The 14,310-nt window shown below is 38.2% G+C and overlaps 1 protein-coding gene across 4 annotated transcripts in view; it reads left to right on the top strand.

The window, feature by feature from the left end:
- The window catches only part of mettl15 (methyltransferase 15, mitochondrial 12S rRNA N4-cytidine), a 69,203-nt gene that overhangs the window by 33,830 nt on the left and 21,063 nt on the right, over positions 1–14,310 (top strand). For all 4 annotated transcript variants that reach the window (XM_079466796.1, XM_079466797.1, XM_079466799.1 and 1 more), the window contains exon 3: positions 8,424–8,560. In XM_079466796.1, the coding sequence (XP_079322922.1) occupies positions 8,424–8,560 (137 nt within the window). The remainder of the gene's footprint in view (positions 1–8,423; positions 8,561–14,310) is intronic.

Below are 14,310 nucleotides of genomic sequence, written 5' to 3'. Positions count from 1 at the left end.
TAGCCAGCGAATGGTCATTGATAATAGCATACATATTGACAGCTCGTTGTTCTCGAGGAAATACTCAAACCAAACACTTTTGCTCAGGATCACATAGCAGTATTTTCTCCACAAAGTACACTTTGCAGTTACCTCTAGGGTGGTGAGGCCCTGCTGTACAGTGTTCGGTTCTTGCACTGGAGGTGTGAGGAGCAGCGAGGCTATATCAGGATGCATGACTGTGCAATGTCTATGAGAATCAAATTTAGGACATTTGAGAGTTGTGAGAACTTCTCTGGCTACATGAATTGGTGAGCGACACCTGAAACAACTTTTCTTTCTTTCAGGATGCCCTTGCGTTCTATTACCAACATTTTTTCTGAATGCTCTGTACTTTGCCAGGGGGTGTGCTTGTTGTGAATAGGGCAGAACTTTGCCAAATCTCTCTAAGCAGTCTCTTTCTGGTCCACCGAATCCGATTCATTTGCAGACACATCTGTCTTATGCACAGACACAGGAATTCTGCTAACACCATGTTTGTTAAGAGGTCTTTTGTCTCTTTTGACAGTATGGCTACTGCTTGAAACTGGGATCATTTCTAGTTTTAGCTTCACCGCAAATAAAACCGGTAAAGAACGAAAATAGGGGGAAACTGACCTGTTTTTCATTTTTGAATCGTGAACCAGCGAATAGACACTTTTCTTGTAGATTTGCAGACAACTTCTCTACAAAGGGATTTATGCCACCAGGGGTATGGAGATAAGCCAGTCCAGGCAAATATGTGTGTCTCCTTTAGCGACCAGTATTTCTGTGAGCAAATCTGCCAGTTGCCTGAGTTTCACATTGTCTTTCGGGGGTAGACACGGAAAGTTATCCAGGCACTTGAATAAGGCACTCTCAATCACTTCCGGAGTAGCATAACATTCCTGAAGTCTCCTCCAAAACAGCTGAAGAGCAGCTTGTGGATTAGTGACATTAACAGCTCTAATTCTTTTCAAGTGATCTGTCGATTCCTTCCCTAGCAATTTAACTAACAAATTCAACTCTTCCCTGGCTGAGAGCTGTAAGTCTTGCGTGGCATTACAAAATTAAGACTCCCAAGCTCTAAAATTCTTTGGTTTTTAGTCAAACTTGGTAAGCCCTGTGGTATCTACTTCCCTGGGCTAAGAATCTAGCAAAGTCTAATATAGACGTTGCTTGGCTTTGAGAAACATGTTGCATATCTGAAGTGGCTGCATACCTTTGTGAAGCAAGACTTTGAACTGACGATTCTTTAAATGCAACATTTGGGATGGAAGTAGGTAGAGCGTACCGAGACTCTGGATGTATTGTGCCACCAATTGGACTCCCCTCTTAAACAGCATTAGGGTCGCTATCACATGCAGCACTCATGTTTCGAGACGTTGAAATCACATGTGATGAAAGTGATTTTATTTCACTGCGACCATCAACACGTTCCATTGCTGTCGCAGCTGTTTCTTATGCTTCAGCTTCTGCCAAAGTGGCTGCGGCTTCCTTTTCTAATTCCAATGCTTCTAGATTTGCTGTAGCCTTTTCCTGTTCCAGGCTTGCTTTTTTCATTTCCAGCTGTCCAACCCCATTTTGGCACGTGCAGCTTCGGCTGAGGCTCTAGCTTTAACAGCAGCACTAGCAACTGAAGACTTAGAGGAAGATGAAGAGAGTTTAGAACTGACCTCAGAAGATGCCTTTTCTTTCTTTTGCACCCGCATGTCCATTGCGGTTTTACTGTACTGTTCTCTTTATATGTTTTGCTTCTGTAATATGAATAAACAGCAAGCCAAACTCCATTCAAGAGCCAGGATATGAGGGCCTTGCTCCTTTAATGATCCAATGTATGGTTTACATAGGCAAACTCAACAGCCATTAAACTGAATAAAACTGTAAATAAATGTAAGAAAATCTTACTTAAAATCTACTTAATAGCAGTACAACAAGCTAAAAACATACAAATACATTGCTAACATCGTAAGGTAGAAGCATATCACATTTTCAATATAGCGTATTAGCACCAATCGTTAATAACATAAACATTGTGATCAATTCACATATAAACTGAAAATACTCCTAGTTATATATACAACGTAGATGGATGGAATTAATAAACTGACAGCCATTGCTTTACGACAGGGTTTAGAAGAAGGATTTACCAGATTCAACATAATGCTTGTAGAGTGCTCGCTGCACCTTGCGATCGTTGCTTCCCGGCATGCTCTCCTCAAAGAACCATTTCATAATAAAAGTCGGCGCACAGGAATTTAAATAAAAGTAGACACGTACTCAGAATATAAAATTTTTATAAAAATATCAATCATAACTTGCACATAGCCTCCAACAGTGGCAGGACAAATAGCTTTTGCAAAATTACATAAAATATGACCCAAATTTGCGCTGATGTTGACACTAGCCTACTTTTATCTAGACTAATTTGTTTAACCAGGAAGTTTGTTTTGAAATGCTTAAATTGTGTACATAATGGCAGATAATCACACAAAATGACCCGCCTACCAAACAGTGCTTATAAGCCACTTAGTATGCTATATTATCACCAAATATTGGATTCAATCTCCTATCACTTGTTTTCTTTCAGCTAATACTGGTTTTGTGTGTCTTTTTTAATCGATTAATCGTAAGCCTCATTGATCTGTGCTTATGCACCTTAGTTGTGCTTGCAAAAACATTTTTTGTATACATTTGCAAATATTAAATAAAATATGAAAAAAAATCACGGTTTATCACACTACTGTGCTTACAGTTTTGGCTTAAATCAATAAAGAGGAAAATATTAAAAAAACAGGTAATTTATTTGGAAATGCTTTTATTTTCCGAAAAAGGTCTAAAGAAATTTGTGTGCTGTACCCTTTCAAATTTGACCATAAGAATCGAAAACATTAGCTCAGAACACATTAATGTTGTCAAACAGACTTTTGGGGCCCACTGTGTGCATAAAGAATTTGTACAGTTTTTGTTGCTCCATAAAAAAAATTTGTATGACACTGTCAGTGTGTTCTTTTTTTGTTTTGTCACAATGGCCAGATTTGACAGACACAGCCAGGTGCTCATTGATTTTTCTTGAGCATTGGTCCTTTTTCACCCAAGTAAAAAAATATATCTTGCTGGAATGACAGTGTTGCTCAAATTAACTAGGCCTACGATTTATCCGTTTGAAAAAGAAACACAAAACCAGTCCTAAATGAAAGAAAACAAGTTAACAAAAAGATTGAATCCAGTATTTGGTGATAATATTGCATAACAAATGATTTATAAGCTTCAATCTTCAGTAACCGGGTCGTTTTGACCCATGAACACTACAAGTGTTATAGGGTATTGAACACAGCACAAGGGTTAAGAGTGCAATTTACAGTGAACTATAAGTTTGTAAACCTTTAAGGTTGACTACCTGTTTTATCATAGAAATGTTAAACAACCTACATTGATAGGATGCAAACTATACAAAACACTGTTTAAGCATATAAATATAGTTCACCTCATTCGTATAATAAAAGATTAAATATGAATTTGAGCATATTGTGAATTAATTCAATGAACTTGGATACTTGGCTTCCCTAATAATTAAAGTTAATTTACTTGAAATTGATTCATTAAACTCAAGTAATGCTAAACCATGTAGCTTTGACTCAAGTGTGCTTTTATCCTAGTAAAATTAAAATATGATTTGCATATAGCTCAAATGCATGACTTGACAGTAAATTATAACACTATTTTTTCTGTACTTCTGTCTATTTCTTTATTTCTTGAATGTTCTATTTTTGGAAAAAAACGTGGCCTGCCGGCTCTTTCCTGTCCTCTCCATTTCCCTTGGGACAGAGATAAAAGAAGACATCCATTGATGTCTGGTGCTCTACGGAAGGCCTTTTTGATTGATACTACCGCGTAGGGGAGAGGCTAATCTTTCAGAGCACAAAAAGTAATGAATTACTGAAAGCAAATAAAGCAGAGGAACCCGCTTCTGTATGTTTTTTTCATGTGGAAAATGAAGAGTCATGACCAAAGAAGTTGTAGGAACAAAGAGATGAATCATCACTAAATACCAGAAGGTGCATCTGATCCTGTTAAAACATCCATATATCTTTTTGTCCTGTGTGTATGTCATTGTTGAGGATCAAATTGTAAAAAAAATGTTTTATTGATGTTTTTAAACAACAAAATTAGATTTTTTTTTATTTCTGCTGAAGTTTCCTCAGTTCAGCAAGACTGAGACTTAAAGGAATCGTTCACCCCCAAAAAAATAATTTCTTTCAACTATCTCCCTTTGTGCTCGTGTCTTGTAGATTTAAAATGACATTAGGGTGAGTTAATGATGACAGAAATATCGTTGGATGAGCTAATCCTTTAACGCCGCACATTTGAAGAACTCTTTTCGTGCTTCACAACTTGGTCCTATCATGATGAAATAATCAGTGAAAAGTTAACACATAAAATGATTGCGCTCTAAAAGGTGCTGGGTGGTTTTTGACCCATGTTGGGTAAAAATTGGACCAATGCTGTGATATTTCAACCAAACCATGAGGAAAGGAAACAACCCAGCAATTGGTTTAAACATAACCCAGCATTACATCATTGTATCTTTTCAAGCCAAAGGCAAAAACATTTTTTGCAATAGTTATCTATGAACCCAAATAATAAAATCGGTCTACACTCATGGGAGGAATAACCTTTTGACTAAGGCAACATATGAAAGCACATTTTTGAGTTAACTCAACAAACAGAGACTGAAGTTCACCCAGCTTGAAAAACTATGTTGAAGTCATTAGTTGTCACAACATCGTCAAGTTTACCTAATGAATAACCGAACAAATAATTTTTGGTGGCTGAACATATATATATAGAGAATATACTAGGGATGCACCGATACCCGTTTCGGTATCGGGCCCGATACCAAGCTCGTGTACTCGTACTCGTAAAAATTCCCGGATACCAAAGACCGATACCTCACGTGACGTAATTGACAGAACGTTCCAGTGCACACAGAGACACCTGCCGTAGCAGACACAATGTCATAGAGTGTTCACACCTAAATCGTGCTATTCGTGTGTAGTTGGAATCTTGAACATTTTGAGTTTACTCGCTTCATTCGCGTCATGGGAGGGGCTTCTGACAGGCGGCTCCAGTCCCGTGAAACGCACCACAAGTAGGTCTATCGCGTCTTTGCATTGACTTAATATGTAAATCACTCTCTCTTAACGCTTCATTCGCACTTAGCAGTGTGGAAATATTTCAAAATCAATGATGACGACCCACGCATGCCAATCTGCATGCTTATGTCCTTGGTTTTGCCCTTTTGCGAATTTTGTGCTTTGAAAATTTTTGATAAGCACATAAGATTGATTTATTTTTTCATAATATGAGTTGAAGTTGTTAAAAATAAAGATGCTGATATGTTCATTGGTCTCATTGTGTGGTTCTTAGAAAATTGCCACAAACAAACAAAAAAACTGTACAACAGGCGGCGGTATCGGCGAGTACCAGGGAAAAAGTATCGGTACTCGTACTCGATCCTTAAAAAGTGGTATCGGTGCATCCCTAGAATATACTTATTTGACATTTACTCCAATTGGACATGATTTCTGCCTCAAGCAGACTAAAACTTTGATCAAATAACTGTGTAACAATTTGTGTAGAGTGCATTTATACCTGTTTTGCCATTGTGTCATGCAACTCAACATTGAACACACAAACCTAAATCATGGAAACAATCAAAAACCATCATTCATTTAAAAAAAACTCGAAACACAGCAGATAACTAACAGTAACAATGACATTAAAGCATAAATTAAGCCAGCAAGACCTAAAACACTAATCTTTAAAATTAGAAACACATAAATGAACATGCTGCAATGCATCTTGGGAACTTTCAAAAATGCTGTTTGTTCAGAATCACCAATGTCTCTCTCTCTCTTTGGAATACTCCAAATTCACCAACATTATGACAATGTTAAGAAAAAAATCATGTGCACATGTTGTGAATTAGCCGTAACATTTTCTTGAGAAGTTCAAATGTGTGTATAAATATGTGATATCCGTGCAATTATTATTAAATTGTTCTCAGTAATTTTATTTTTTACAGAGGCCCTTTCAGGAAAGGTCGACCTGGCGTAGGGTATCTGTTCATTTTTGTAATCTTTTGCATGCTTTCATTCTCTCTGTGTTTGCGTCTCTTAGTATTGAATGGCACACCGGGCGGACTGATGCTGGTTGCTGTGTCTCCTTGTATCGTCCTGTCCTCCCTCTCCTTTGCGCTACCTGCTTTTCAGAAGGGAGAGGGAGACGCAGCGTCTCCACCATTGATGACCTCCCGTTCTGCACATGCACGCTCGCACCCCTCCGTCTACGTCATTATCGATCCGCATGCTTCTGGCTTTTATCTCCAAGCCTACACGACCCCAAAAAGCTCCATCTGTGTTCCAGTGTTTCTGGAACAGGAGCTTTTTCCTGCTGCCTTTGGAGCAAATCAACACTGCAATAGGCTGCCGCTATTTTACGTAGATCTAAGACTGTTAATATTTTTGTTAGTAAGATAGCCAATAATATGTACATGTAGTTGCGATGTTCATCTTTCCAGTGATAAATGAGTAAGAGTTGTAAAAATTCTTCATTTTTACTGACTGATTACAAACATGAATGAGAACAGCAGATCATAAACATTGAAGTCACCAGACGTGAGAAAAAAATAGAAACAATATCTTCATAACTCAATTTTTATTTATATTGTTAATACATGTATACTATTACTAATATTCATAATTTAAATCTGCCTCTATTTTTAGGTTTTATAATGCGTTATTATAAAGCACAATTTGAAACACTACATGTTTTAAAAAGAATGTATGTCTTAGTCGTTGTTTAATAGATGTTTAGCCATTTGCATGTAAAAAATCAAAGTCACTTGTATTTAATAATAGAAAATTGTACCTTGAATCGGCTAAACAGCTGCAGTTAAACAAGATTCACATTTTAAATGATTTGATTCTATAATTAAATTTTCTTATAGTATCCAATTCTTCTCAAACCACAAGTTAATTTATGGGTTTTCATGACAGAAGAGCACAAATGATGAAGATGTTGTGGTTGCTATGGACAAACTGAGCAGAAAGCTGAGGGAATGGTGCATAAAACAATACATCCTTCCACAGCTAGTCCATTTCTAAATTATACAGCTACCAAAAGAACATTCTAACTCGCCGTCGTGCCTCTTGCTCTCCCCAATGTGTTTTCCGCAGCTAATACCAATGACACATATCCATTAGAAGGCACTTATTACTCTGTCTTCAGCCAGCGGTGCAGTGGAACTGTTGGCCTATGAAGAGGGAGCAAAAATCCCTGTTTGCTACAATGCAAACAAGTGCTGCCTACAAGGATTTCTGTGTTTTATGCAATACAGACAGTGTTTCTATTATGATTCATCAGAAGCATGGTGATACACAATTTAGCGGCATCTAGTGGTAAGGTTGCAAATTTCAACCAACGGCTTCCTCCCTTTCAAAACACTACAGTGGCTGACACGGTGCTAAGATGTTGTCGCATTACATACGAAACGTGCTCTGTAGAGCAGTTTGTCCGTTTAGGGCTACTGTAGAAACAACATGGTGAATTCCATGCAAGTGGACCCGCAGTGATGTAGATAGAAATAGCTCATTCTGAGGTAATAAAAACGTAACGCTTCTTTATGTAAGATCATAAATGAGAGAAACCATAATGAACCATGCAAAGCATTGGCATGTTTTCACATTTTCTTTCAGATTTGAAGCTCTAGGCTTTTGTGACCAGAGTGAGAGAAGAGATGAAGTTAATAATGGATTGGCACTTCAGGTGAAAGACAGCTGAAAAAAACAGACAAGAAAAACATCAGCTTGACCCCAACAGATTCTCATTGGCGCTTGTTTGTGAGAACAATGAGTCAAGGATGTGACAGTATCATTATTTTGTAGACTCCGATGCAGTTTAAATGTAAATATTTTAATGACCGCTCTGCTGAGGATGGATCTGTATTGTTGAGGGTATGACGTTCAGGTGGGTGGATGGCTTTGGGAAATGGACCCGAGGTATAGCTGGCACTGTGTCTCTAAGAACCCACTGAGACGCTTTCAACAGGAGAGACGATGACTCATGCATTGACTTTTGAGTGAGAACACAGAAGAGTGTCTCTAGTGTGAGCGTGTTTGTTTGTAAGGATGAGAGAGAGAGAAAATGCGCAAATGTGTTTTCTAACCTTTTTGAAAAGTAGAGGCGAACGTTGTGCGTGGTGGTTTCGTGTTCTGTACTATTTTCAATGATCTGTCACTATAGCACACTTACTTACATGGCTAACATCCTTATGCTTTAAACATATAAATGTTTATCTTCTTAATCTGTGATCTATAATATTTTTTCTTGTATATATAATAGCCCCTTCTGGTTTTCAACAGGTGGTCCTGGACTTGACCTTTGGGGCGGGAGGTCATTCGAAGGCCATTCTGCAATCAGTGCCGGGTGTAACAGTGGTGGCTGCAGATCGTGACCCCTTGGCCTTCCAACTTGCTCAGCATTTAGCTCAAGAATACCCGTGAGTTTACCCTTTGACTGACTGCATTGTACCACATTCAGAGTGGCATCATGACCAAACATAATTTGCCAACCATTTTGTCATCTCAAACACAAATAACAAAACACAAACATTTAGAAAATATCCTTGTCACTCTTTTCCATATAGTTTCATTGGACACACATGCCTGGCCCGAAGTTTACTTCCAGTCTGTGTTTATTGATCGGTCTGGCTAGTGGCAAATAATACAACAATTTATATTATATTTAATTTATACTACTATTAATTCATATTTTATTGTATAATAATTGTATTAAATAAACAATTTGTTGAATGAGTTATTTTGTGGCATTTTAGTCTAGCCAAGAAACTGTTCTTCTACTGGTAACTCAAAATAATACTGGAAAGTCTTGAAAAGATACTTTCAACTACTTAATTTACTTATTTCTTTTGCTTGTTTTCAGAAATAATATGCAGGGATTTTTCTTTGTATTCTTGTGTACCCGAGGTTTGGGCCACAAAAGCATGCATTCGCACTAACGTTTCTTTATGTCGTTACTTTGAAACTGTCTATATTCATTCTTCAAAAATTCACCTTTGTGAATTTACACGGCTCAGAAATGCCATAAGGGAGTGTAAACATTGACATGATTTTCATTTTACTTTTGAATCCAGACCTGTTTACCTGCTGCATCCTTGTTAGGATCATGTGGGTGCCGGTCATGGGCACTGTATTTTATGTGAGAGAATCTCCTAAGCAGATACAGAATCCCCGTTCTCACCCACGCTCAGCCGAAAGGCCCCGGCGTCTCATTTGTCAACGGGGCCTAAGGCTTCAACGACAGGGAGAGACGCTACTGCCCACGCAGGTTCCCCTGATTCCTTCGTGAGAGAGTGTAGGATGAGCGAGAGAGAAGGAGAGATAGTGTTTAATAAAAGAGAAACAGAGGAGAAGGCATGAGGGCATTGCGACAGGGCGTGTGCGTGCGCACGAGGCTGCGTGGAAGCAAGCTGGAAATGAGATGTTCCTGACTCTGCAGCGTGGGTAGAAATACCTCTTTACGTGGATTCCGGGGAAACCTGTCTCAGAGGGACTGCTGCTACAGAAACGAACGTAGGAGACAGCAATGAGAGAGAGAAAGAGAGAGAGAGAGAATAAGGACAAGCAATTCTGTCAGTAGATATACTTGCCAATAAGCCCTTTGACTCCCACTCAGGAGAGAGGCTGTAGAAGCTAGAGAAATCATGCAATTAGCTGATATTATTGGATGCCTGTGTTAGAGGAACATGCAGCCCACGCAAAGCTCTCCTCTTCGCTCCTCTCCAGCTCCTCTCCTCTTCAGCTCCTCAATTGCGCAGTTCTCATCGAATGTTTGTCCTAAGGGAAATTATAGAAATGGCAAGGTGTTAAGACATTGGCGTCTGTTGTCTTAAACAGTCTTAATCACACACGCACACACAGAATTACAGTCATGCTCCAAGGAAACCACGTCATTGATGATTTCAATACCGTCTGTTGCCTCAGTATCTACTTGTCACTTATTAAGGAAATTAATAAAAACAAGATAAATTATGGTATGAGAATGTGTTTAATACTTACGTTTTTTTGTATACCGGAGATCATTTATCATGAGAGACGCTCTCTCCAGGAATGACATTTCACCTAAAACGGGTGTTTCAAAAGACAACAACCCCAAACACAAGCTACATTTGTACATTTGTGTAAAAAAGGAAAAATATTTGTTTAGATGGCTGTATCTGTCTTCTGTTTTAGATGCCTGGTTGCCTTGGTTTACCAATTAAAGAATGCATTCTTCTGTTTTGGACCTTGACACTTTTTTCTGTACATTTCCATCTCTGCACCTGTTGAAAGCAGTCGATCAACTTGACATCTTGTCTTAAACCTCAGTGACGTAGATACAGGAGTGAGGTCAGGCAGCAAGGGACTGGGGAATATTTCAGGCTTCATTTGTTTGTGAACGTCAGGTCACAGTGGACTCTCTTCCTCTCCACTTGTTACTGCTCTAATCTCTAAGGGATAGTCTCAGCATAAGAACAGCTCTATTTTTCAGAAAAATGTGCTGTTTTTACTCTAGCTAGTTGGTTTTACACACATCATTAATAGATTTAGCAAAAGGAAAATAAATTAGTCTTACAATGAATCATGATATTAGTGACTCGTAGATACAAGGAGGTCATAGGTTAGGTTTAGGTGCGATTTTGTCAATATGAAATAGTTTGGTTTGGGTGGTGCAAGCTCAAGTTTGATTCACTTTTCCACCTCTGATCTAAGTTTACATTGTTATTTTGGTCTGAAGTCATTAAATGAATGCTTGGCTGGAAAGATGCGTCTTTAATCTAGATTTAAATTGGGCGAGTGTGTCTGATCCTCAAATAATATCAGGAAGGCTATTCCAGAGTTTAGGTGCTACGTATGAGAAAGCTCGACCCCCTTTGGTGGATTTAGTTATTCTAGATGTTATCAAAAGTGCTGCATTTTGAGATCTTAGAGAGCGTGATGGGTTGTAGTATGATAGAAGCTCTGTTAGGTAGGTAGGGGCTAAACCCTTTAAGGCTTTATAAGTGATAAAAAGAACTTTAAAGTCAATACGATACTTAATGGGTAGCCAGTGAAGGGTTGAGAAAATTGGGGTTATGTGATGGTATTTTCTGGTCCTGGTTAGAACTCTGGCAGCTGAATTCTGAACTAACTATAGTTTGTTTATTGATGATGCAGGACAAACACTAAGTAGCGCATTACAGTAGTCAAGTCTTGAGGTCACAAATGCATGAATAAGCTTCTCCGCGTCAGCAACACACAGAATATTTCGTGACTTGGCAACATTTCTTAGGTGGAAAAAGGCTGTTTTTGTGACATTTGAGATGTGATTTTGAAATGACAGGTTGCTGTCTAATATAACGCCTAGATCTTTTACTGTATTTGTTGGAGTAACAGTACATCCTTCAACTTGCAGTTTATAATCAGAAATATTCAGTTTGCGTGTCTTTGGTCTGATAAGTAATATTTCTGTTTTATTAGAATTTAAAAGATTGAAATTACAGGTCATCCAATGTTTTATATCTTCAATGCACTCTGCCAATTTGGATAGCTGGGAGGAATCATCTGGTCTTGATGAGATATATAGCTGAGTATCATCTGCATAGCAATGGAAGCTAATTCCATGTTTTTAATAATGTTTCCGAGGGGCAGCATGTATATGGAGAACAGCACGGGTCCCAGAACCGATCCCTGAGGTAATCCATAATTTACTTGTGTTAGATTTGATGATTCCCCATTTAAATGGACAAATTGATGTCTGTCTGACAAGTAAGATCTGAACCATTGTAGTGCCTGTCCCTCAATACAGGTATAATTGTGTAAGCGATCTAGAAGTATGTTATGGTCTAACATACATATCACTTTAAGTCATATCACTTTAATTTTCTTTTTTGAAAAACAAAAGTATAGCTAAATGCAATACAATATCGCAGAGATTATCGCTGGAAGCAGCACTGGTTCCCTCTATCAAAATCCTTACTGTGTGTTCACACCAAGCGCGAATGAGGCGTCAAGCGCAAGTGATTTACATGTTAAGTCAATGCAAAGACGTGACAGACGCGGTTGCGGCGCGAATAGCGCGAATGACATTTAGCTCAAGAAGTTAAATGTAGAACAGGCACTTTTGTGTCAGAAACGTCCAGACAGAAAAAATGGGCAAAGAATGAAAGAAGTAACAGGTTTATGTGACTTTATGTCGTGTCCTAATGAGACATGGCTGAAAAAAGTGTCTAGCAATCAAAGGAATCACTTCCAGAGTTTTGTTCTAACCGTCTGTAACGGTGACGTCGTAATATTCGTCACATCACCCACACACTGTTCTGATAGGCTGTATTTATGCTTTTTCACGTCTCTTTTTCATGTTGTGCCTGGTTAGGGCTCAGTTTAAGCATGAGTTGTAAGCAAGTTAAAACTGGTTAAGTTTCAGAAATTGCAAATATGTTGTAAAAGGCCAGCTGGCTTTTGTTTTCCTTGTTATCTGAATCCTTGTTTTTGCTTAATGTCCAATAGAGGAATTTTGACATTGGTCTACTACGTCATGCTACGTAATGGGTTTTTTTGGGCTGTTCAGCATCATTTACAGGTTGTTCTGAGATGAAGTGCTGGAAAAGTGTTTATCGGTAGCTTTATTTTATGGCTGCTTTTAAGTCAGCTTTCATGTTTGCACAAAAACAGACACTTCACCTGTCCTACCGAAATACCAGAGCATTTAGAGTCGGCATGTCCCTGGCACAAGTATACAATTAGCAAGGTTCATCAGATCGTTTTTTGTTAAATAATTTTTCGGTTAGAAGTTAAAGGATCTGAGGCCAACTCTATTGTTATGAAACGGAGCGTGCCAGTTGACTTATATATATTTTTTGCTGTGCCCTTTTAAGTTTGAATGATGTCAGGATTGTGGGTTGGTAAACTATAAATAGTTTGGTTTCTTACAGCAATTACAAAGACACAGGGCATGCACGCTTGCTCACACATATTTACACACATTAAACTTTTTTTAATAATGTAACACCTTACATAAGACTTTGCTATCTCCAGTGCTCTGTTCAAACTACATAAAGACATTAATAATTTAAAATTGTTATGTAAGTCTTTTGCATATTCTCAAATCATTCTGTGGGTAGAAGAGCCACAGAGAAGCTTAGGAAACCCCCACAGTGCTTTAGGAGGCAAAAGAGAAGAGAGTAAGATTGCTGAATAACACACACAGAGAGAGAGAGAGAGAGAGAGAGAGAGAGAGAGAGGGGAGAGCATTAATGTATGTAGGCAGGGGGAATAAATATGCTGAAGTAGCATTAACTAGCTCACAGTCCTACTGCACTTTTTTTCACTCAGCTGATTGAATTAATGTATTGAGGCTTGACAGAGCTCTAATAAAGCATGTGAAGTAAAGCTGCGGAAACTGTGATTTGATAGGATACTGTTGTTTAATAAATAATTACATTTATAAAATATGTATAGTCACAAACAGCAATGATCAGGGTTCAAGCAGACTAGAAAAATGACAACAACTGAAAAAATATATTCTGTGGATTCTGTTATTTTAGTGGCACTTTTTAACCTCAAGTCACATTTGAGAATTTTTTCTTTTAGGGTTATTGTGCCCTTATTGCACGGAAGATATTAAGGTTACCACGACCCAGTTACTTTGACCCACACTATTTTATAGTAGATATGGAGTTATTTTTAGATGGCTTTTAAAAGTATGAAACTGTATTTTTCCCGTGCCTGCTGCTTTACGTCACAGCTCAGAATAACAGATTTTAAATCCAATAATTCTGGGGGATCCTGTGCCACGTAAGCATGATGAATGAGTATGTTAAAAGATATAGGTAATATAGACTCACTTTTAAAAAAGGTGCATCAACAGGTTTTTTCACAGATATGATGCTATAGAATAACCATTTTGGCTCCCCAAAGAACCATTTACTCGAAGTTTCTTGTAAGAACCATTTCTATTTATTATAATCTAGATAACTTTGTTCACTTCATTTGTGAAACAGACTTTAAAGGTTCTTTATGGAACCATTCAGCCAAAAATGTTTTTCATGACTTCATGAATCAATTTGAATAGATTATGACAGGGCACGCTACGGCCTGCTCAAGTGGAGTTCACGTGGTGAGGTGACGACACGTCCATACCCTCTACACACATGAACGCGCACAAACCAGAAGTTCTTGGATCAATTCCAATTAAATCATGTGTCATTCA

The sequence above is a fragment of the Barbatula barbatula genome (genome assembly GCF_947034865.1).
Source record: "Barbatula barbatula genome assembly, chromosome: 1".
Taxonomy (NCBI): domain Eukaryota; kingdom Metazoa; phylum Chordata; class Actinopteri; order Cypriniformes; family Nemacheilidae; genus Barbatula; species Barbatula barbatula.
The sequence above is the reverse complement of the archived record's forward strand: the minus strand, read 5'-3'. Positions and strand labels throughout refer to the sequence as shown.